At 37.3% G+C, this 21,556-nt stretch overlaps 1 protein-coding gene across 4 annotated transcripts in view; it reads left to right on the plus strand.

Moving 5' to 3' along the window:
- The window catches only part of ADCY1 (adenylate cyclase 1), a 144,229-nt gene that overhangs the window by 75,697 nt on the left and 46,976 nt on the right, over positions 1-21,556 (plus strand). For all 4 annotated transcript variants that reach the window (XR_010470219.1, XR_010470220.1, XM_005510172.4 and 1 more), the window contains 3 exons: positions 10,059-10,186; positions 19,639-19,797; positions 21,202-21,343. Coding sequence is in view for 2 of the 4 variants with exons in the window: in XM_005510172.4 (XP_005510229.2) it covers positions 10,059-10,186; positions 19,639-19,797; positions 21,202-21,343 (429 nt within the window). In the remaining 2 variants the exon portion in view is untranslated. The remainder of the gene's footprint in view (positions 1-10,058; positions 10,187-19,638; positions 19,798-21,201; positions 21,344-21,556) is intronic.

A 21,556-nucleotide genomic window follows, 5' to 3' on the forward strand; every position in this document is an offset into this window, starting at 1 on the left:
TTGTGGAAATTGGTTCGTGTGCACTAGGTGGAGATGTTTACAAAGGCTAATTTTAAGGAGACTTGTCTACCTAGTTCCCTTGAGAACCAGTGCAGACACGGGATGCCACTGAGGCAGATCATGCAGGTCAGCTTGAATTCAGTCTGAGCAACTGTCTGGAGAGGTCTTCTAGAGAGACCTAAGGAAGTAAGCTTGCTTTAATTAGAATAGTCATATTGAATATGCCTGAGACTCTATAGGATTAAGGACTAATGATGTGTGTATGGCTAAGGTAAGTGTTTGTGCAACACTTTTCGAGGGAGGAAGACAATGTCACATGCTTTAAGTATTTTAGGAATATCTAAATGGGCAGGTACTACAGAGGTTAGGTCTTTCCTAACCTCCTTTACGGTACTTTTTAGGTAGGAGGATACAGAGCTTGGTGTGCCAGTTCTGTGTCATGCATGCTTCCTGAGTGTGCATTCCACAAATCCAAGATATGCATCTTTGTATAGGACTGTGTTGAATTATTCTGATCAGCTTCAGATGTTTGCAGTGTGGGCATTTGCACTGAAACGAATTGTTTTGATTCTTCATTCAGTTGTCACAGAGAAAGGAATTTCTGGAGCTCATAGAATCATTTAGATTAGAAAAGACCTTTAAGATCATCCAGTCCAACAGCAAACCCAACACTGCCAAATCCACCACTAAACCATGTGCCTAAGTGCCACATCTACACACCTTTTAAACACCTCCAGGGATGGTGACTCTAACCACTTCCCTAGGAAACCTGTTCCAATGTTTGATAACACATTCCACGAAGAAATTTTTCCTAACATGCAATTTAAACCTCCTCTGATGCAACTTGAGACTGTTTCCTATCGTCCTATCACTTATTACTTGGGAAAACAGACCAACACCCACCTTGTTACAACACTTCGCTACAACATCCGTAAAGTTCTCCCCCTCAGCCTTCTTTTCTCCAGGCTAAACAACCCTATTTCCTTCAGCTGCTCCTCATAAGACTTGAGCTCCAGACCCTTCTCTGAACTCTCTCTAGAACCTCAATGTCTTTCTTGTAGTGCAGGGCCCAAAACTGAACATAATATTCAAGGTGGCGCCTCACCAGTACCAAGTATAGGGGGATGATCGCTTCTCTGGTCCTGTTGACCACACTGTTCTTGATACACACTAGGATGCTGTTGGCCTTCTTGACCACCTGGGCATACTGCTGGCTCATATTCAACCACCTGTCGACCAACACCCCCAGATCCTTTTCTGTCAGGCGGCTTTCCAGCAACTCTTTGCCGAGACTGTAGCACTGCTTGGGGTTGTTGGAACCCAAGTGCAGGACCCAGCACTTGGACTTGTTGAAACTCATACAGTTGGCCTCAGCCCATCAATCCAGCCAGTCCAGATCCCTCAGTATGGCTGTCCTACCCTCCATCAGATCAACACTCTCACTATTTGATGTCATCTGCAAATTTACCAAGGGTGGACTCAAACCCCTCATCCAGATTATTGATAAAGATATTAAAGAGAACTTGCCTCAATACTGAGCCCTGAGGAACACCACTTGCGAGCAGCCATCGACCTCATTTAACACCATTTGCCATAAATCTTTCAGCCTGGCCATCCAGGCAGTTTTTGACCCAGGAAAGAGTAAACCTGTTCAATCCAATATGTGTCATCCAAGGAGGCTGTGTAATTGCACCCCAGAAGTGCCTGTTTCACTTCATCATTGTAGAAGCGGTTTGACTGATAAGTCAGATGTGTCTAATGGACTTTGTATACACAATCCTACCTGGAGTCCTTTGCCTATGTGCAGTTCTATTATGCGGGGCATGGCAGTACATCAGGAGAGCAGTTGTTAGAACCTCTCCTCAGCATGGAGGTCACCATGTCTCCCGCAGTGGAGTCCAGAAGCCCTATCTTCAGAGCAGTCAGCTTTGCTCTTCTCAAGCCACGCTTTTTATCTTTTATGGAAATCTCTCTGGAAACTACTCTCTTTATAGCCAGCTGTATACAATATCTTGCTAGCTCTTTCCATGCTGTTATTTTTCAGTAATTCTGACAAATGGAAAGGAATGCCTGTTTCCAGTGATTAGGTCTTAAAGATTTCCCGTGCTTTTTGTTTGGAGAATGACTGAATTTCATACTTTTGTTGGTGCACAAACGTGACAGTTTTTTTTTTTAAATCTTAAATATTTTAAATCTGTTGTGTTGTTTCCAGAAGAATCTGGAAAAATATCCATTTCCTGAAATATAGGGCTTAGTTTTTCAACATTTAGAGTGTATTTGGTTTAGACTTGTTTCTCCTGGGATATTCCTCTTCATAAAAAGATGGCATCTTAAAGGATACTTAGTGAAAGCTGGAAAGGAGACAAGCATGCATATTGGTCGTGATGACTGCGTAAAATATTCTTCCTAAAATCCTTTTTCATTTGTAAGTAAATGAACATATATGACTGTTAAATATGTTCTCACCCTCCAGTACTAAAAACATTTAACCTCCTTGTTTTGTAAAATTATGCTCCATGTGGAGTAGGGAAGGAATTTATTGTGGGAATGGGAATGCACAGAAAAGGTAGGCCAAGAACCAGTAGGTTATTGCAAGTATAATTACCAATAAAATTGAAGAAAAATATCTTCCTTTTTATAGCTATCTTGACTAAGTTTACATTGGTTCATGTATGATATGACTCTCATGGTGGCAGATAATTTGTCATGACTTCTCAAGTACAGTTCTAAATTACAAGCTTACATATGCTCATCTGGAGATTGTCAGCTTTCCTCAATCAGAGCTTATCAAGCAATTTTCTGTAGTACTTCCTATGTCATAACCAGATTTGTTTTCCTTTCCTATTATTTCTGCCCCTCAGTAGAAGCTCTTCTTGTTAAGTCTATATTCGTTCTTATTGCTATGAGTATGTCTCCATTACCCTGCTAAATTGAACTCTATGGAGTATTGCAGTTAGCCTATTCTCAAGGTTTTTTATGCTGGGACTGACAGATATGCACATATATAAGTCAGTAAAGTTACTATTTGCTGGCATTCCATTAAAAGGTTATCAAAATAGTTGTTTCAGTTTTTAAACAGACAGTTCAAAACCTGGGTGAAAAGAAATGTTAAAATGTATATGCAGTAATTGACAAGAATCAATGAAATTTTCTAAGGGGCTGGACAGTTTTCAAAAGTGTATTATCATTATTAGCATGCTGCACTTTAATGGACCTGCTGGTAATTTCCATGTCACTTTATTACACTCAGGATTGGAGTATGAAGTATATCTGATAAAATGGCTTAAATAACCTCTCACATTTTGACCCACATTCATCAAGTTATAAAATAGATTTCAGTACTAGACAGAGAAACCATGCTGGTAAATATTTTTGTTTTACTGAAAACAGTGTAAAATGATAAGTGAAATTATTGTCTGTCATTAATGAAAGTTGCAGATGGTGTGGGTAAATTCTGCATCCACCTCTGGGAACCCCAACACAGGACAGCCATGGACCTGTTGGAGAGGGTCCAGAAGAGAGTAACAAAGAGAACACCTCCCTTATGAAGAAAGGCTGAGAGAATTGGGTTTATTCAACTCGGAGAAGAGAAGGGTCCAGGGAGACGTTATTTAGGCCTTTATTTAGGGGGCTTACAAGAAAGTTTGAGAGAGGTTTTTTCCAGAGTCTATAGTGATAGGACAAGGCAAAAAGGTTTTAAACCGAAAGACAGTAGATTTAGAGGAGATATAAGGAATAAGTGATTTATGATTAGGGTGATGAGACACTGGAACAGGTTTCTCAGGGATGTTGTAGATACCTCATCCCTGGAAGTGTCAGGCTGGATTGAGCTTTAAGCAACCTGATCTAGTGGAAGATGTCACTACCCATGACAGGGGAGTTTGAACTAGATGATCTTTCCAACCCAAACCATCCTGATTCTGTGATTTTATGATTTTCACAAGTTTAACTGTGAGAATTTAGCTTGAGTAGGCTCACATTTTATCAGCACAGAAAAAGGGCCCTTTCAAAGGGGCTTCAAAGCAGGGTTCTAAGGAGTGTTTTTCATGGGAATCTAAAACCATTTTTTCATCTTTTTCTGTATCTAGCTGCACTGTTGTAAATACTGTGGTAGTCTAAGAGACTTTCGCTGAGTGGTCCTTCCCATGGAATATTTTTGGTTTTGTTTTTCTCTAAAGCTCTTTAGTGCACAAAGTAATACAGCTGAATGAAAAAAAAATAGCAAGATCTTTTATGTTTTGCCTAATTTTATAGGGAAATTAAGTATAGTAGGAAAATACAAATATCCAAAATGCAAACTGATATCTCAGAAAGGATCTGTTCCTCCCACTGTGCACTGAACTTAAATAACTTAATATGGTATTGCTTAGTTGCACTGTACAGCTTTCCAACTAACTCCATCCAATTCACTGCCTTTTCTACTATGTTCCTGAAGGAGAATGGCTTGTCCTTCACCATTTCCTTAACAGCAGAACACTGTATTATGCCCTTTCAAATGTACTTGGAACAGTAAGGCATTTGCTCTATCTCTCTATAAAGGAAGGAGTGGATGTTGGGAACAGACATCAACACCCAGGCATCTTCTGTGTTGAAAGGGGGGCTCAAAACAGGTATCTGACCCATAACTGTCAGGCAAAATCAACTTGGTTAATATATCAATAGTGCAGAGGATGAATTATAAAAATTTGCATTTATCACATGTCGTGTATATATGCAAGACAGTGTAGGTAAGTTTTCAGAACTGTGTGTTTGTACATCTTGTAAATGCACGTATATATCTATGGGTTCATATATTTACACAGTATGATAGGTTTTTTCCACTTCTGTTCCAATCTAATGGATGAATTCAATGCAATTGGATAGAGACATCATTTCAGTTTTAGAGGATGCAGTAGAAAATGCTATTCTTTCTGCCAGTTTCTTTTGTGTCTTTGTACACATATATAGTATAGATAAATTTATATTAATTTCTAGAGTGATTCAAAGCTTTCTATGCCAATTTTCTATTGAGATTGTTTGTATGCTGAGCATAATGTTATATGGTATTGAATATCCCTTTGGCTAGTTTAGGTCAGCTGTCCTGGCTGTGTCCTGGCTCCCAGCTTGCTGTGAAAATTAACTATCACAGTCAAACCCAGGACAAAGTAGAATGAAGTTCTGGGTTTGTAAAGAGAGATAAATAAGGAATGCATTTTATTGCTATCACATTTTTTCCCCAAATAGTCATTTTATACTGTAATAACTAAGAAAGGACTGTAACTGTCATGTTATTAACCTGGATTACTGAATCATGGCTTGGATCCCTGAGGATTAGAGGGACAGCTGGTATAAGTTAGTGGACTTCCCCTGAACCTATGGTGCCATGCTGATTAATATAAACTGCCTGCCTGATACAAACATTTCAGCTCTGAGCACAGCAGGCTGCTCAGAGGAAGCTGTTGGAATGGGGCTGACTGATAAACCAAGAAAGGAAAACAAGAAGAACAACATGAAAGTATTTCTGTGATGGGTCCTTTCCTCAGGGTCACTGTGATCTTCCTTTTGTCTCATTGAACTCCTGTAAAGGAGGGTAACGATTCCCCCTCTGTGGCACTGCCTGGCTCCAGTGATGAGGATCTTGACAGCAGTGACAGGGCCAGGAGAGTGTTGTATACTCCTTCTTCAACCCCCATAGTTCACCACTGTCCCCCTAGAATTAAGTCTACTCTCAGTGAAAACTGAGCCATCAGAGATTTGCATTTGGATGGTTTCCCTTTACCCAACACTTCTCTTCAATGTGTGAAGAAAACATTGAGCTAACACTTTTTTTTTTTTTTTTTTTTTTTTAAGGGAGCCAGGTAATGTTTTCTACTCCACAGATTCAAACAGTTTCAGGCAGTGAATGGATGAAGGGGGCATGAAGGGTTTTTGAGATCAAGAGCTGTTCACTGTGTTCACAGTGCTGCTAGTGCACCTCCTGCCACTCCTCTGCTTCATGCAGTGCTAATTTGTACTAATTTGAAGCTGTGCAGGGGCAATATCCAGACATGTCACTAATGTCGAAGTCTGAGGTTTGGTGAGGATGCCAAAGCCTTCCCCTGACAAAGTAAAGCCTTCAGTGTAAGTCCAGGCCTAATAAATCTCCTCCCTTTTACCTCAACATATAAGCAGGTTTTGGTTTTCTCTTTTTTTTTTTTTTTATTTTTTTTACAGTCTAACTTTGCAACCAGTAAGCATCATAGGTAGTGACCAAACTCCTGTTCACATTTTTCTAGCCTAAACAAAACTAAATGTTACTACTGCTCACATCCAAGAGCATTCTAGAAAAGTGTAAGACTGGTAGGGTTCAAGTTGCATCTTTTTGTAGTCCTTATTAATATTTTCTCCTACTCTGCACATCATAACTAAATCCAAATTGTCTGAATATGGCAAAGAATCTTTATTATGTACCTTAGCTGATGCAGTTTTTATTAGTAGGAACAGTAAAAAAAGTGTCTTTATAACTCATGGATAAATAAAATCCCTCCTACTCATAGACTGTGATTCCAGGAGGGTAGGATAGTAAAAGTCTGAAGAGAACACCTGCAAATCAGGTTGCTAGCAGACTTGCAGAAAAATAAATGGATGTGTACAATAAACATAAAAGATATTGTAATTAAGTCAAACAGAGTCAGAATCATCCTTGGTGTAATTCCACTGCAGTTAGTGGACTTATGAGAGAGAGAAGTTCAGTGTTTAGCTTTTAAAATTGTTTTACGTCTGACCTTCCTTTTTGGCTCACTTTCATAGGTACTCACATATCATGAAGACACATGAGTATGTAGAAATACATAGATTGTTTCAATGACAGAAGACAGAGCAGGGACTCTTTCCTGGATTAGCATCTGCCATCTCTAAGATAAATAAAAGCTTTAAAGAGGCTCTTCTCCTACCAGACAGTGTTACAAGAAACAAAAATAAGGTGCTGAGCATCCCTGACTTTGGATCTATTTATGTAACAAATACTTAACTTGGATAGTTTATTAAAAAAAAATCCAGCAGAAACAGTAAGAATTGTTGCAATCCAACATCTGAGGAAGATCTTCCTTTAAAAGACTTTACATTTATGCAGTACAGTCCCTCTATTCAAGAGAACACCTAGCTGGGAGAGGTCTTCAAGCTCCTTACACTTTGTTATTTCTTTGAGACAACTTTTTTTGATAAAATTATTTTCACCTTATTTTTTATTAAAAAAAGAACCCTCATCCTGAGTATACTAAACATTATTTGATTTGTATAGTACAATAATATGGAGATAATGGTCCAAATTTCCAGTTTTGCTGTCTAAGTTGGCAGACTTCACTCTATCTGCAGAATACATTTAAAAAACAAAAACAAATCAAAACAACAAGAAAAGAAACAAAACAAAAAACCCACAAACAAACAAACAAACAAACAAAAAACAACAACAAAAAAAAAACAAACAAAACAAACCCTACTACAACAAAAACCCAGAGTTGTTTGAAACAGAAGGCCCTCCCCATTCTACCTAACACATACGTAGAATCAAATTCTTTATAAAGTACTTGTCTGAAAGTGTAAAGAAAGCGCTTAGCAACTTTGAAGTATTCTCTGCTTTCCCAGCTGGGCCTCAACTTCACACTGACAAACCCTGTGACTGACAGTTGTGCCAGAGAGAATTCTGCAGATCCGCTTGGAAAAATCTCAGTAAGGCACTGCAGGTGGGGAAGCTGCCTGGCTGATGCAGTGCTAGCAATCTCTGGTGCTTTTTATCATGTTCATAAAACCAAATAATCAGCTGTTACTAAACAGGCATTGCTTGTATAAACTGTGACTGGAATTTGTAACTATCACACTTGAATTCATCACTGTCACAAATGTGAAAAATATTGCTGTGTCGAGGGCTTTTTTGGAAGTTGCTGAGGAAACAAAACAAAAAGAGGGAAAGGGTTTGTTTTGTTAATTTGCATATCAATCCTTAAAAAGATTGCTATTACAAAGCTGCACTGCCTCTCCTTCCTGGAAGTCTGCTTCACATGTCAAGAAAAAGAAAACAAACATTTTTTTCTAGATATTACTGTATATTAATTGATTGTTATAAATAAGGACAGTGAGGATACATCTGATAAGGAACAGAGTGGTGGTTTCAAAAACAGCAGGTGGTTTAGGCATATGTCCTCCATTTAAATTATCTCTCTCTAGAAAATGCTGTAGCCCTTATTTTCTTTTATTTTTCTCCTGCACAAGTAATAAACTGACTTGAAAAAGTGGTAATGGATCAAGCTTTTTTATGTTTTTCTTTGTTTTTCCTTTCTTAATCTATCTACCAGACTGCTAGTTTTTCTGTGCCAATCTGACAGTAATTTTGTGTATCCTGTTATAAAATGTGCAGCACTGCTTTATAGCACAGGAAGCTCTCTAAGAAAACTAAGTCGTTAGAAATGAGCCATTTTGGAGGTAGACACTGAATAGGAACACTGATCAGTTGTATTGTCAAGCCCAGGTTACTGAAAAGGCTTTTCTGAATAACTTTTAACTGGGTCAAATAGCCATTGCCTGGCCACAGATCATGCACATGAAATTTGAAGATGAAAAGGGCTTTATGGAGGATTGTAAGGTGTGAGTCAAAACTGGATTCATTTTGGAAAGTGAGTTCCAGCTTTAACTACTTAGTACCCTTTACTGCTTTAAGATTTGGCTTTTTTTTTTTTTTTTTTAATGGCTTATTTTGGCAATATAATTTAGTGGCTTCTACTAAAAAATTTGGGGCTTTCTATTAAAAAACTTAGTTGTTTTTGTCCAAAAACCTTGATTTGGAAGGCGTGTTTTGTGTCAGGATAGATTTGGAGCTCTGCATATTATTTTGTGTACATCAATAATGATTTTATTAATATAATACCATTTAGCCAAGGATCTCAAAGCACACAATTAAAACTCTAAGCAAAATTGGTGAGGCATTTGTGACGGTAGGCTGTGGGAATATTTTAAGGCAATAATTTTAAGGTAATAATGCTTCTAAAATAATTATGCTTGATTAAAATATATCTTAGCAATGATAAATGGCAGTATATTTTAAATCCTGCTGTACTGCAGAAGATATATTCAGTAGTCGGTCTTAGAAAAGTCTTTTCTACTACTTAAGCATAGTCAAAAGGATTGTTCTGTTCTTTAGTTCAAGATCTGAATTTACTGCTTAATTTATAAAAACAAGTAGACAAATAGATAAACCCATTTTTCCAAACAGTGTTAGCATGCCTTCTTCCATGCCTGAATAGAGATAATTCTCATTTTATAATATTTGTTCAATACTCAGAAACAGTTCTAAAGACGACAGGTGTAGTAATGTCTACAGCTGAAAAAGAGTGTAAAAACCAGCCCCAAATGCTGGTGTCTGACATGTCTGAGAATGGGATTGCTGTAGACATAGCCATCACTTCTGAGCTGGAATATGGTTAATAATGTGGAGAGTGTGGTCAACTCTGGAAGGTTTTGATTCTTGTAGACAGGAGACAGGATGAGAATATGTACCTATATAAGACCAGTATGATTAGGTCATTTCTTTTGCAGAAATTTTAAATTTTCCCACCACAGCCCTCTCTCTTCTTTTTTTTTTTTAGTCTATATAGCACACTGCTGGGGAAGGAATCAGATTTTTGTTAATCCTGTCTCATTATATTCACAATGCTGATTTTGCATGGCTCTTACTGATATAGTCCCAGCTGTTAAAGTTGGATTCATTAAATCAGGTTATTTACTTTTCTGTGCCATACTCTGGATGGGTACAAGTTCCCATAGTCTAGCTGCGAGGAATACTATCATCTTGTCATGTTTCCTCATAGTTTGTTAGTTAAAGGCACAGCTTTGTTAAAGGCCTTTTGTTATGTGCCCTTTGTTTAGAAATTAACTTTCTGCTCAGATAGATGTAGCAATCATGACATGGCGTCATAGGTTTTTCAAAATAGGAGGGATTTATCCCGATGTCTTTGGCTGTAGAAATTAAACTGTATGAAACAGGAGATAAATTCAATGGTAATATTTATTTGAATTGTAAAACTTTTCCCATTCTGTTTTTATTAAAGGAAAACCACTGCAGAAGAATAAAAATCCTAGGAGACTGTTACTACTGTGTATCAGGATTGACCCAGCCCAAAACAGATCATGCCCACTGCTGTGTTGAAATGGGACTAGATATGATTGACACCATCACGTAAGTACTGTGCACAGTGAACCCAGACAGGAACGCTACATCTTCTATGTGGCATTCAGGAGGTGTGTTCTCAGAAAAACACCAATGTCTGCTAGCACTTCCCACCTAGCAATTCACACTGCTACATTCAGGTCACAGGATACTGATTTTAGGAGGGGTCATTCTAGACATCAATTTTCCACTCCATGTGATCACTGTGAGGAAAAAGTGCACAAATATGAGTATGCAGAGTCACATAAATGCACTTACTAGGGAACAGAAATATACTGGGAAATAATGAAATATTCGTATTGCCATTTGCCACAAAGAAAGGAGTTCAATTTCTTGTTTTACAGCAATAAACACCACTTGTTTTGCACACCAGTACATCAATTCAAAGCCAGTCCTGATGTATGCATTTTGTGTATGTGTTTGTATTCTCAAAATGATAGCTTGTTGGTTGTTTTGGTGGTCATTTCTGTATGTCATGTTTAATCCTTGAATTAATTTTACTTTTCAGAAATGTAATGTGGAATTCACTTTGCTGATCAAAATATTTTTTTTATACTTGAGAGCTCTGCATTGATCGTTATTTTATCAAGGTGAAAAATGTGAATGTGAGAGAGTGAGCCAGTTATTCTTTCTCTCTGTTGTCAGCTGGACTGTTGGGAATATGGAGTTGACTCAAGGTTCTGCTTCCCCTCACTTAATTGCTAAGTTTTGCATTGTATACAGAGAAGACCTGCCTTCTCTGTGAAGGTGAATCGACCACACTGTAATCTAAATTTAAAATTAATAGTAAACAATTAAATAAAGAAAAATATATCAAATAAGCAAACATAAGATTTAGAAGTTCAAATTATGCATTTTTTGTTTGGAACATTTCACCTTCTTTCTTGTTCCTAATAAAGTTTTTACCACATCTTATGTTTTGTGTCTTCCATTTGTATGTGAGGGTATTTATGCACAAATATACAAAAAAGAAGTTGTTTTTCCGAATCAAATTTATGCTTTTTTTCTGGAGAGTCTTGTTTTTGTAGAAGAGTGTATTTTGATCCTCTCACAGAGTTCACTGTAAGGTTTGCTCAAGAAAGTTAGGTTTATCTCTCTGGTGGAAGTAATGGCTAGTGGTTCAAACCCTGCTAATGCCTTAGGGGAACATGGACATGACCACACATTTTTGTTGTTTGATATCAACCTTAAACTTTTCTTTGACCCTGGATTCACTGAGCTTTCTTTACAGAGGACTTGAAAGCATAGAAAAAAATGAGAGTACTTAAAGCAATTGAAGACTGCTTGTCATTTCTAGCTCAATCCATGTGTTTTTATTTACAAGTTCATTTATAAAATCTCTCAAAGTATAAGGAGATGGGCAAATGAATACATATTCTCCCTGTCATTCAATGCAAGTTCATCATCATTGTAAACTTTGTAAAATTGATAGATAGACTTTGTAATCTATTATAATAAATGATACTATAAAATCCTGAAAGAATATCCTAAATCTGCAGACTATAGATATGTGCATTCTTCCAGCAGTATATGGATACTCCATTGATTAGGAAGCCTTGGCCTTTGGAAGCATAGTTACATATACAGGCCTTGTACACATTTTCCTAAGTCTTTTGTTTTTACTAATTCCCTGGAAAACTCTCAATCTCTTCTAAATCTAGCATTAACCTTTAAATGTTGTGCTGTGTTTCAAGTACACAAATAAGGTAGTGATATAACTGTCTGAATTTTCCTTTTTTGAATGTTTCAATTTTATTAATACTAGAAATTAAACATGTTCCCTTTTTATGTTATCATTTTTTGGCTGCTGTCGTGATAATGTAAACTTAAAAAGGAGTTGAATTAATAAGGAAGGAATGAACTGGGACTGTTCAGCCTTGAGAAGAGAAAGCTCAGGGAGAATTTTATGAATGCAAACAAATATCTGATGAGAGGGTGTAAAAAAAAACAAAGCTAAAATTTTCTCAGTGGTTTCCAGTGTCAGGACAAGAGGAAACGGGTACAAACTGAAATACAAGAAATTCAATTTAAATATAAGTTGTTGTTGTTGTTGTTGTTGTTATTTTATGCGGAGATGGTCCCATACTGGAGAGGTTGCAATGAAAGGTTGTGCAGTTTGCATCTTTGGGGAGATTTAAAACTCAGCTGGATATAGTCCTGGGCAACATTCTCCTCTGACCAGAGAAGTCTTCTCTGACCCAGAGGCCCCTTTCAATGCCAGCAACTCTGATTCCAAGTCGATGGACTATAGTCTGTTATCTAGACATGTTTAGTCAGATGTTGTAGTAGAAGACAACTAACTGACAATTTCAGCATTTTGTTTTTTGAAGAATTAATAAATTGTAAGTCTTTAGTATAGTCAGTGGCTAGAGCATGGTGAGAGCGCAAGATGGAGAAGACGCAAGGTTGTAAGAGAGTGCCAGATTTATTTAGGGTTGTTGAATGGCTAGAGACCTATTTTGCATCCTTTGTACATATGCAGAATTAATTAATCCTTTTTTTTTTTTTTTCCATGAGGAATTAATAGAGCGAGTAAGGACTGTAAGATCCATGTTCAATGCATATTGTTTATTTTAGTGAAATGAATGCACCTGTTCTTCTTACGTTAGGAAACAGGAAGATGGTGCATGACAAGTACCCTAGCTGTGGATGGCAGTACTATTTTTTTTTTACTGCAAGTGGAGCATCGCCTGTTCAGCTATTGGTGGATTCTGGGTGAGGCTCTTTTGTTGACAGAAGCATGTGCCAACTGCGCAAAAATGTCCAAATCAGGAAATAGATTCTGCTGAATATTAGGAAAAAAGCTGTTCATTCCTTCACAGAAACCAAAGTTAGTAGGTGGATTCCTCAAATTAATTTGTTTGAAAATATGTTGAGCAAATGAAAGGGAGAAGTGAAGAGCCTATGTCGGTGAAGTTGGAATGCAATATTTTATCTTCTATTCGTATGATTATGCATAGAATTATAGAATCATATGTGATTATTGAATCCCCATGGATGGGACGTCTATCACATCTCTGGGCAACCTGTTCCAGTGTCCCCACCCTCACTGTAAAAAAAATTCTTGTTCATGTCTAGCCTGAATCTCTCCTCTTTTAGTTTAGTCCTTTAGTCCTTTGTCTTATTGCAACAAGCCCTGCTAAAAAGTCTGTCTGGAAGTACTGAAAAGCTGCAATAAGGTCTCCCCAGAACCTTCTCTTCTGCTGGCTGAACAACTCCAGTTCTCTCAGCCAGTCCTCATAGGAGAGGTGTTCCATCCCTCTGATAATTTTTGTGGCCCTGAACTCAAATATATAAACTCATTATAACATTAGAATCAGTGAAATCACAGATCCAGCAATCAGCCACTAGAAGTTTGTATTTCTTGATTTCCTGGAAAAAGCACATCTTGGTGCATACTTTGACATCCATCAGCTGAATCACATTTCATGCTGGGGTTGGACTAGATGACCTTTGAAGGTCCCTTCCAACCTAAACTATTCTGTGATTCTATGATTCTATATAAATGGATGCTTTCTATGCTCTTCATATTCCATATAACCGTTACTTAACTATCCTAGAGTATGGTGCTGCATATAAGTATCATCTGAGAATGTTGTCTCATTACTTTTTGATTGAGATCTTCAAGGTAATTTTCAAATAACATTATAAAATACTTAAAATTTTCAGAGTTTCATCTGCCTTCTACAAAGTATTTTTTTCAAGGACACAGTTAAAGTCAGACCAGAACCCTTACGGGAGGATTTTTTTTCTAAAAAACACCCCAACAAAACAGATAATGTTATATTCTTTTCCTATGCAAAAAAAAATTCTGCTGCCAATGAGTTTTTTGTCAATGTGTCAGTACAGGTCAGGTTTTTGTTCTGCTTCAGAGTCACTTAAGCCATGATGGCAATATTTAAGTGGAAGTAAAGTATTAGATACTACCGATATTGCTTTCATCAGGTGAGTTTTAAGTGTCATATTTTTGTTAGTAATATAATAAAAATGGTCATGTTCATTAGTGTCTCTAATGTGCCAGATGTTACTCTAATGTGGCAGATGTTGTCCTCACCTTGTTTTTGAACAATGTGTTAGGCCAAGCAGGGTCTTCATCTTACTTAAATTGCTTGCCACACTTGAAGGTTCCACTCTATTTACTACAGTATTTTGCCTTCTAAATAGATATATTTGTTAACTAATTGCCATGTAGAAAAGTTTTACCCAGCTGCCCAAGCTCTTCCCTCTCTCTCTCCCATAAATTGGCTAGAGTTCAGGTTTAAGCTAGTGTTACAGGGGCAATTTTACACATTCTTAGCCATAGCTTGTCTTTCTTTACAGAGCGCTTCATCAACTGACATAAATTATATTAAACAGTTCTTTGGCTTAGTCCAGAAATGTAACCTCGTAGGAGATCAAATGGGATGAAACGAGGGAGTTACTTAAATGCATTCAATAATGCCATAGGGCAAGAAGCGAACTGTAATGTTTCCAATTGGAAATGAGGAGGGAATCTGGGTGAACAGGATATGAATACTAGATTTGGGACTGGACCAAAATATTTGGGTTAACATTCACAAACTTATCAAAAGTGTAATAGGATCCTGTAGTCATTCATGTTGTCACATAAATGGTACATTTTCATTATATTCCTTACTACATCTTACTAGGATGCCATTTTAGTAGTGACTCAGAGGGAATTGCACCAATAGCCGCATCACTAGTGATGTCTATGTTAGCAGATAACATGGCACAGTAGGAGCACATTTGTAGATCACAGGAGCTGACTACTTCAGTTTAACCTATACATATAACAGGGGGGAGGAGGGAGAGGATTACTTTAGAAAAGGTCTTGTCTGGACCCCTGGATTGAATGTTCCTGTTCCCTGGGGGATTTGAAGAGGTCTGAAGAAAAGTGTCCGTGAACCTGTGCTTCTTGAAATCTGGGCACCACAATGGGGTCTATCAGCTTTTCTTTGTGTCACGTAGGTGAGTTTATCTCATACGGATGACTCCATCTAATATGAATTATTCCTCCAGTAACAGATGGAAGTTGGGCTTATTTTGCATCTGCACATTGTGTTGCTGGTTGGTTTCATGGGCATTGTGGAGGTTGATGCTTGAATTGTCTCCTTCCTATGGGTTTGGTCATTGGCTCACCAAAGGCACTAAAGAAGGGAGAGAAACTACAACAGCCGGTTTGAGGAAGCCAAGCTGAAATGTCAAGTATGATCTTTTATCTGAGGAAGAAGACAGAAGCACTAACTTTCCTGATGTCAACACTGTTGTTGCTTTTGCTCTGGTCCTCTGGAGGTCTGGGGCCTGAGAAAGTTTGGACTGGCAGGAGTGAGTTGACCTTGAATTCTGGGAGAACCAGCAACTGCATTTTTCAGAAATGGAGAAATCTGTCTACCATTCATGAAAGCTTAGTCAGCTTGCACCTCTGTTAAAGTGAGCCTCTTGATCACTGAAGCCATCAGACTGCCACAGCTCAGGGTCTCTGCCCTAGCTCTCTGCTGCAATGCTCTGGATGAGCAATGTACTGTGAAAGCATGCAGAAAAGGTTTTCAAACAACAAAACTTAATTGCCTTTATTCTTTATCTGTTACTTAACATTCCTCATTTTTGATAGGTTAGTAGGGTGTATTTATGGAAATTAACTGCATAAAGGGCACACAGATCTTAAAGGTAAATTCAAAAAGTTTAGTGAACTGCTCATGAGCTTTTTTTTCCTACACAAATTTAATAGTGGTGAAAGCACCGCTGAAAAACACTGTAGTTTCTGGGGAAAATGTAGAAATACTTTCTCATTTGGATTTTTTACTAAGTGACTACTTCTGGAAAACTTTTTTTCAAAACATGAAGTGTTTTCAGATTCTGCTTTATGTTTTGTTGGTACATTATACAGTCCAGCCTGTTTAACAAGGAGTCTGATCAGCCATGTTGTATTTCTCTGCTCACTTCTCATTTTGCTATTCAGATTTCTAAAAGCAGATGAAATTTCCCCCTCAAGCAGGTTGGGAAAAGGCAAAGTCAAAGGTCTACAGTGGTCTTTATCAATGTTTGAATTCCACTGTCTTTCCACTTAGATTTAGCCAGAGGTTTTATGTACTGTTTTAAATCTGAAAAATATGACATTAATTTGTGAACAGAGAAACTCATGCACTTGCATGTTCTCCAAAGAAGATAATTCACTACTAGGTTTGTGCAAAAGTAATTGTGGTTTTTACATAGTTGAAATTTGCCATTTGATATTGGAATACATTCTTAAACAAATGTGGTTATTCTGTACATAATTTGAATGCACTTGCTTTTTTTTTTTTTTTTGATGCTGACTTCTTACTTGCTGTTTATTTGAAATTTACTTTAGACTATGGAAATTATATTAGACAAAAAGCAAATTTGAGAAATTCTCTTATTTGAGTTCAAAATGGGTCATAAAGCAGTGAAGACAACTTGCAACATCAACAATGCAGTTGGCCCAGGAACTGCTAACAAACATACAGTGCAGCGATGGTTCGCAACGGAGACAAAAGCCTTGAAGAAGAGTAGTGTAGTGGCCGACCATCGGAAGTTGACAACCAATTGAGAGTAATCATCGAAGCTGATCCTCTTACAACTACATGAGCAGCTCCTGAAGAACTCAACATTAACCATTCTGCAGTCATTCAGTATTTGAAGCAAATTGGAAAGGTGAAAAAGCTTGATAAGTGGGTGACTCATGAGCTGACCAAAAATCCAAAGCATTGTCATTTTGAAGTGTCATCTTCTCTTATTCTATGCAACAACAATGAACCATTTCTCAAATGGATTGTGATGTGCAACGAAAAGTGGATTTTATATGACAACTGGTGACCACCAGCTCAGTGGTTGGACTGAGAAGAATCTCCAAAGTACTTCCCAAAGCCAAACTTGCACCAAAGAAAGGTCATGGTCACTGGTTGTCTGCTGCCAGTCTTATCCACTACAGCTTTCTCAATCCTGGCGGAATCATTACATCTGAGAAGTCTGCTCAGCAAATCAATAAGATGCACTGAGAATTGCAACACCTGCAGCTAGCACTGGTCAACAGAAAGAGCTCGATTCTTCTCCATGACAACACCCGACCACACATTGCACAACCAATGTTTAAAAAGTTGAACAAATTGGGCTATGAAGTTTTTTTTCATCCACCACATTCACCTGACCTCTTGCCAACCCACTACCACTTCTTCAAGCATCTCGACAACTTTTTGCATGGAAAAGGCTTCCACAACCCACAGGATAGAGAAAATGCTTTCCAAGAGTTCGTTGAATCCCGAAGCACAGATTTTTACTCTACAGGAATAAACAAACTTATTTCTCGTTGTCAAAAATGTCTTGATTGTAATGGTTCCTATTTTGATTTATGAAGATGTATTTGAAACTAGATATAATGATTTAAAAGTGACGATCCAAAACTGCAATTACTTTTGCACCAACCTAATATTACTTAGTTTTGCAGGAGAATATAGACAGGCAAGCAAGATGTAATCCTGAAGGGCTTTGGCCTGCAGGGCATGATCTTGGTGTAAGGTCAGTCTGTTAATGGCACAATACACATGCACAGGTGAAGGCACAAAGGTTAAGTTATCATTAGGTGACTTATATTATTAGTTCCTTTCATTTCCTGAAGGCTTTGTCAAGCAGACAGTGTACACAATAAGTCCTGTAACATTTGAGTCCTTTTATGACTCCTTGAAGACTTTTTTGAGGCTTTAATGAGAACAGATACTGAATAAAGGAAAGCTGACTTGCAGTGAGCAGAAACAGGACAAGGAAATAATTAATCTTTCAGAAATCTGTGCATAAGCCTTTATATGCTGTTGTATAAAATACAACTGAAAAATGTGGTATGCCTATGTCTATGGGGAGAAAAGAGATCTCCATGTTACTCACATTAGTGATGGCTGACATGGTTTATACCTCAGCACTTCATGGCTGCACAGTTCCTTACTTATATTGAGGCCAAGTGTCTTGTGCTGCTTACTCCCCATCCTGACCTGTGATGCCCTTTCCATTAATTGTATTTAAACAAGTACAATGATACAAGAGATACAGTGACTGCTCCTGAAATAGTTGAAAAGTCTTCCTAAAGATGTTTCTGCCAAATCCAGTGTAGCTGGATGAAACTCTAAAAAATATATTTGTCAAATGAGATCAAGTGAAAATTACAGCCAGAGCCTCAGTTTAAGGTCTTCTTTTATTAAAAGCATTGGAAACTTTTAATTTAAAAACCTGATGAAAATCAAATCTTACGCTGATTAGTAAGTTTCATTTATTCACCAATATTATGTCCTTTTGGACTACAACTCAACTGGGGAATGACAGGTGTCTCTGTAACAGAAAAAGCTGCAAAGATTTATGCAGTGTTATCTCTGCAGGTAATGTGTAAGACTTCAAGGCTCCTTTTCAGTATTCATAAATTGCGTAGAGTGGAAGTCATAGCATGTCCTGCATTCACAGAAATGAGGAATCCTTCCTAACTATGGCACCAAAATAAAAAATGCTTTTAATAATGACTTTGCCAATTAATTCCTCCTTTTCCAGCTACACAATTAAAATCTCTGAAGGTTAGTTTTAATTTACAGGTACAAATCCACAGTTGCAGGTGATTTCTGTGCCACTGTTGCAGGAGCTTTGGAAAGATATTAGTGTTTCTAATCACTCTTCGTCTCCTGCTCATGCACTGATTTATTGGTTTTATCCTTTTATTTGTCCTATACTCCTGTAACTGGGTAACTGAACCAGTTAGAACATAGTAGAGTGGAATCGTTGCTTATCCATTTGCCTTCTCTATTTGCAGAGAGTGTAAGAGCATTTAAATATGTCTGTGCCCTTTCAGTTTCACCATAGGAAATAATGCTTAGCTGTGTGTACTGTGAAGGTGTAGCACAACTCTGTGTGATTATTAGTAGTTGCAACACTTTCCTAGCAGTAGCAACAGGAAAAAATATCAGTTGAAAAAAAGAGAAAACATGAAATATTAAAGAAGTTTTACCCAAGAAGACTGACAGTCTTAGACAATTGGGAAAAAAAATATTAATTTTTAGCCAAGTAGGTTTTCATTGAGCTGAAATTTTATTAAATTATGAACTTAAAGAACATCAGAAATCTAAACTGTGACCACATACATGAGACAATAACTTCTTTAAAAATATTTTTAACCCTGTGTGCTGCAGATACTGTGATTTTGGTTTAACAATAATTAATATATGACCAAGAAAACTATTTATTTGGAATTACAATCAGGGCTTTGAAACTAGTGAAGGAAAATAACAGTACCTCAATACGTCATCTGAGATTTTAAAAATATCCTGTCTATTCAGTCATGTGTATATATATATATATATATATATATATGTACATATAAATATATGTTAATTTTTGGGGAAGGAATGAAAAATAAAATCAAGAGCAATGTCATTGTCTAAAGACTAATATTCTAATGCTGTCTATCCCAGGTCTGTTGCAGAAGCCACAGAGGTTGATCTCAACATGAGAGTTGGATTGCATACAGGCAGGGTGCTTTGTGGAGTCCTGGGTCTCCGAAAATGGCAATATGATGTCTGGTCAAATGACGTGACTTTAGCTAATGTCATGGAAGCTGGAGGACTGCCTGGGTAAGTCAGAGAAAGAATCATAGAAAAAAAACCCAGAAACCTGTATGGTTGAAGAATTTATTTCCTTCTTTGAGGCATTTGCAGTGTAATTGCTATCAATAAGAAGGGTTGTATTTGATAACAGCAATGTATTGTACAGTCTCTCCCATGGAATTCTCTAAATTACCTTGATATTTATGTTAGTAAAAGGTTAGGTTGCCAAATATAGAGAGTAGGAATGAGGGAATGCTAGGAATGCAGGAATGCTTGGTTTTCACCATTTTATGTTATAAAAGTAAAACCCTCTAATTATTTCATGAAACTTTTACCCTTGCACCTCTACACAGATTGGGGGTGTGTGTCTTACTCCTTTTACATGGCAAGATTTCCAATACTAGCAGTGTGCTATAGAAAAAATACCTGCTTATGCACTCAAATATTGATGATGTGTGTGCAAATGATGCAGTAGCACATAAACCTACAGCCATTTCATGGGACACATCCTGGAATTCTAAGTGCTCCTTAGACCAAACTTAAATGCATACAGTCACTTTTGCAAAGTTACATGGGTGTGCTTCTGTGTGCAACTCACATTTGGACTGGGACCTACCATCTTCTGTTGGTTTTTCACAAGATCATGATTTGCTGAACAGGGGGACAATGGACCCTCTTAATTTTTGTGGTTAAGATGAGTGAATTTCTGTTTGTTACATATGTCTACCTTACACAATTTTGGCAGTGTATTTTGTAAGTTCGTTACTTTAAGGCTTTCCAATGAAAAAAGTCTGAAGACATATTTAATAGAGGAAAACAGTAGTATCTTTTCAGATGTCTTCTGTGAAGACATTTCAGATAAAAGGGGTCTTTCAGGAGAAAAAGTGAAGTTTTCAGGATAAGAAAACTCACCAATAGTGTCAAAGATGGCTATGCTGCCACAACAAATTGAATTAGAAAGCTGCCTATGAAACAGAGTGCTAAAAGAAACAAGTCAGAGACGTGAAGAGGAGCAGAAAAATAAGTTTCTCCTTTATGCACAAAAGAGATTTGGAGTGTGAAGTCACAGGTTTCAAACGGCAAGATGGTTTTCTAAGCAGGCAGTTAGGTAAATAATTAAGAAAGCCACACATTGTAGAAGATGATGTATAGACTTTCATTTTCTACAAATCAACAAATCTGCAGGTGTCTGGACAATCAATAGTTATCTTTCTATTCACTCTGCTCAAATTTAGAAAATGCAAGTAATAGGATTATTTCAATGTTCTATTTAGTTGGAAGGACTAAATAATTTATTTTTTTTACATCAAAAATAGGATTTTGCGTGTAATTTGGCCTCTTTATGATCTTCTGCACAAGAGTGTATTTCAGTAACAACTCGGTCATAATGTATCTTTGCTTTGAACAACAATGTCCAATTTTTCTCTTCAGGAAAGTTCACATTACAAAGACCACCTTAGAGTGCCTAAATGGGGACTACGAGGTAGAACCAGGACATGGTCATGAAAGAAATAGTTTCTTGAAGAAGCATAATATTGAAACATACTTTATTGTGCCATCTCATCGTAGGAAGGTAAGGTCCACAAATTCTGGCTTATTCTGTGATATGTTTTCATAGTTTAACAGCTGTTCTGTGATATTCTAAAAGCAGAGGCAATACTGGTATTTCTTATTTCTAAAGGCTCTTCAAATACTCTTGAAATTAGATATTTTGATTTTGACTGAGACAGGTATGCTAAAATAGCTAACCTTGAATACTATACAGAGAAGGTGATCAATTTACATT

This window comes from Columba livia, chromosome 2 (assembly GCF_036013475.1).
Source record: "Columba livia isolate bColLiv1 breed racing homer chromosome 2, bColLiv1.pat.W.v2, whole genome shotgun sequence".
In the NCBI taxonomy this organism is placed as follows: Eukaryota; Metazoa; Chordata; class Aves; order Columbiformes; family Columbidae; genus Columba; species Columba livia.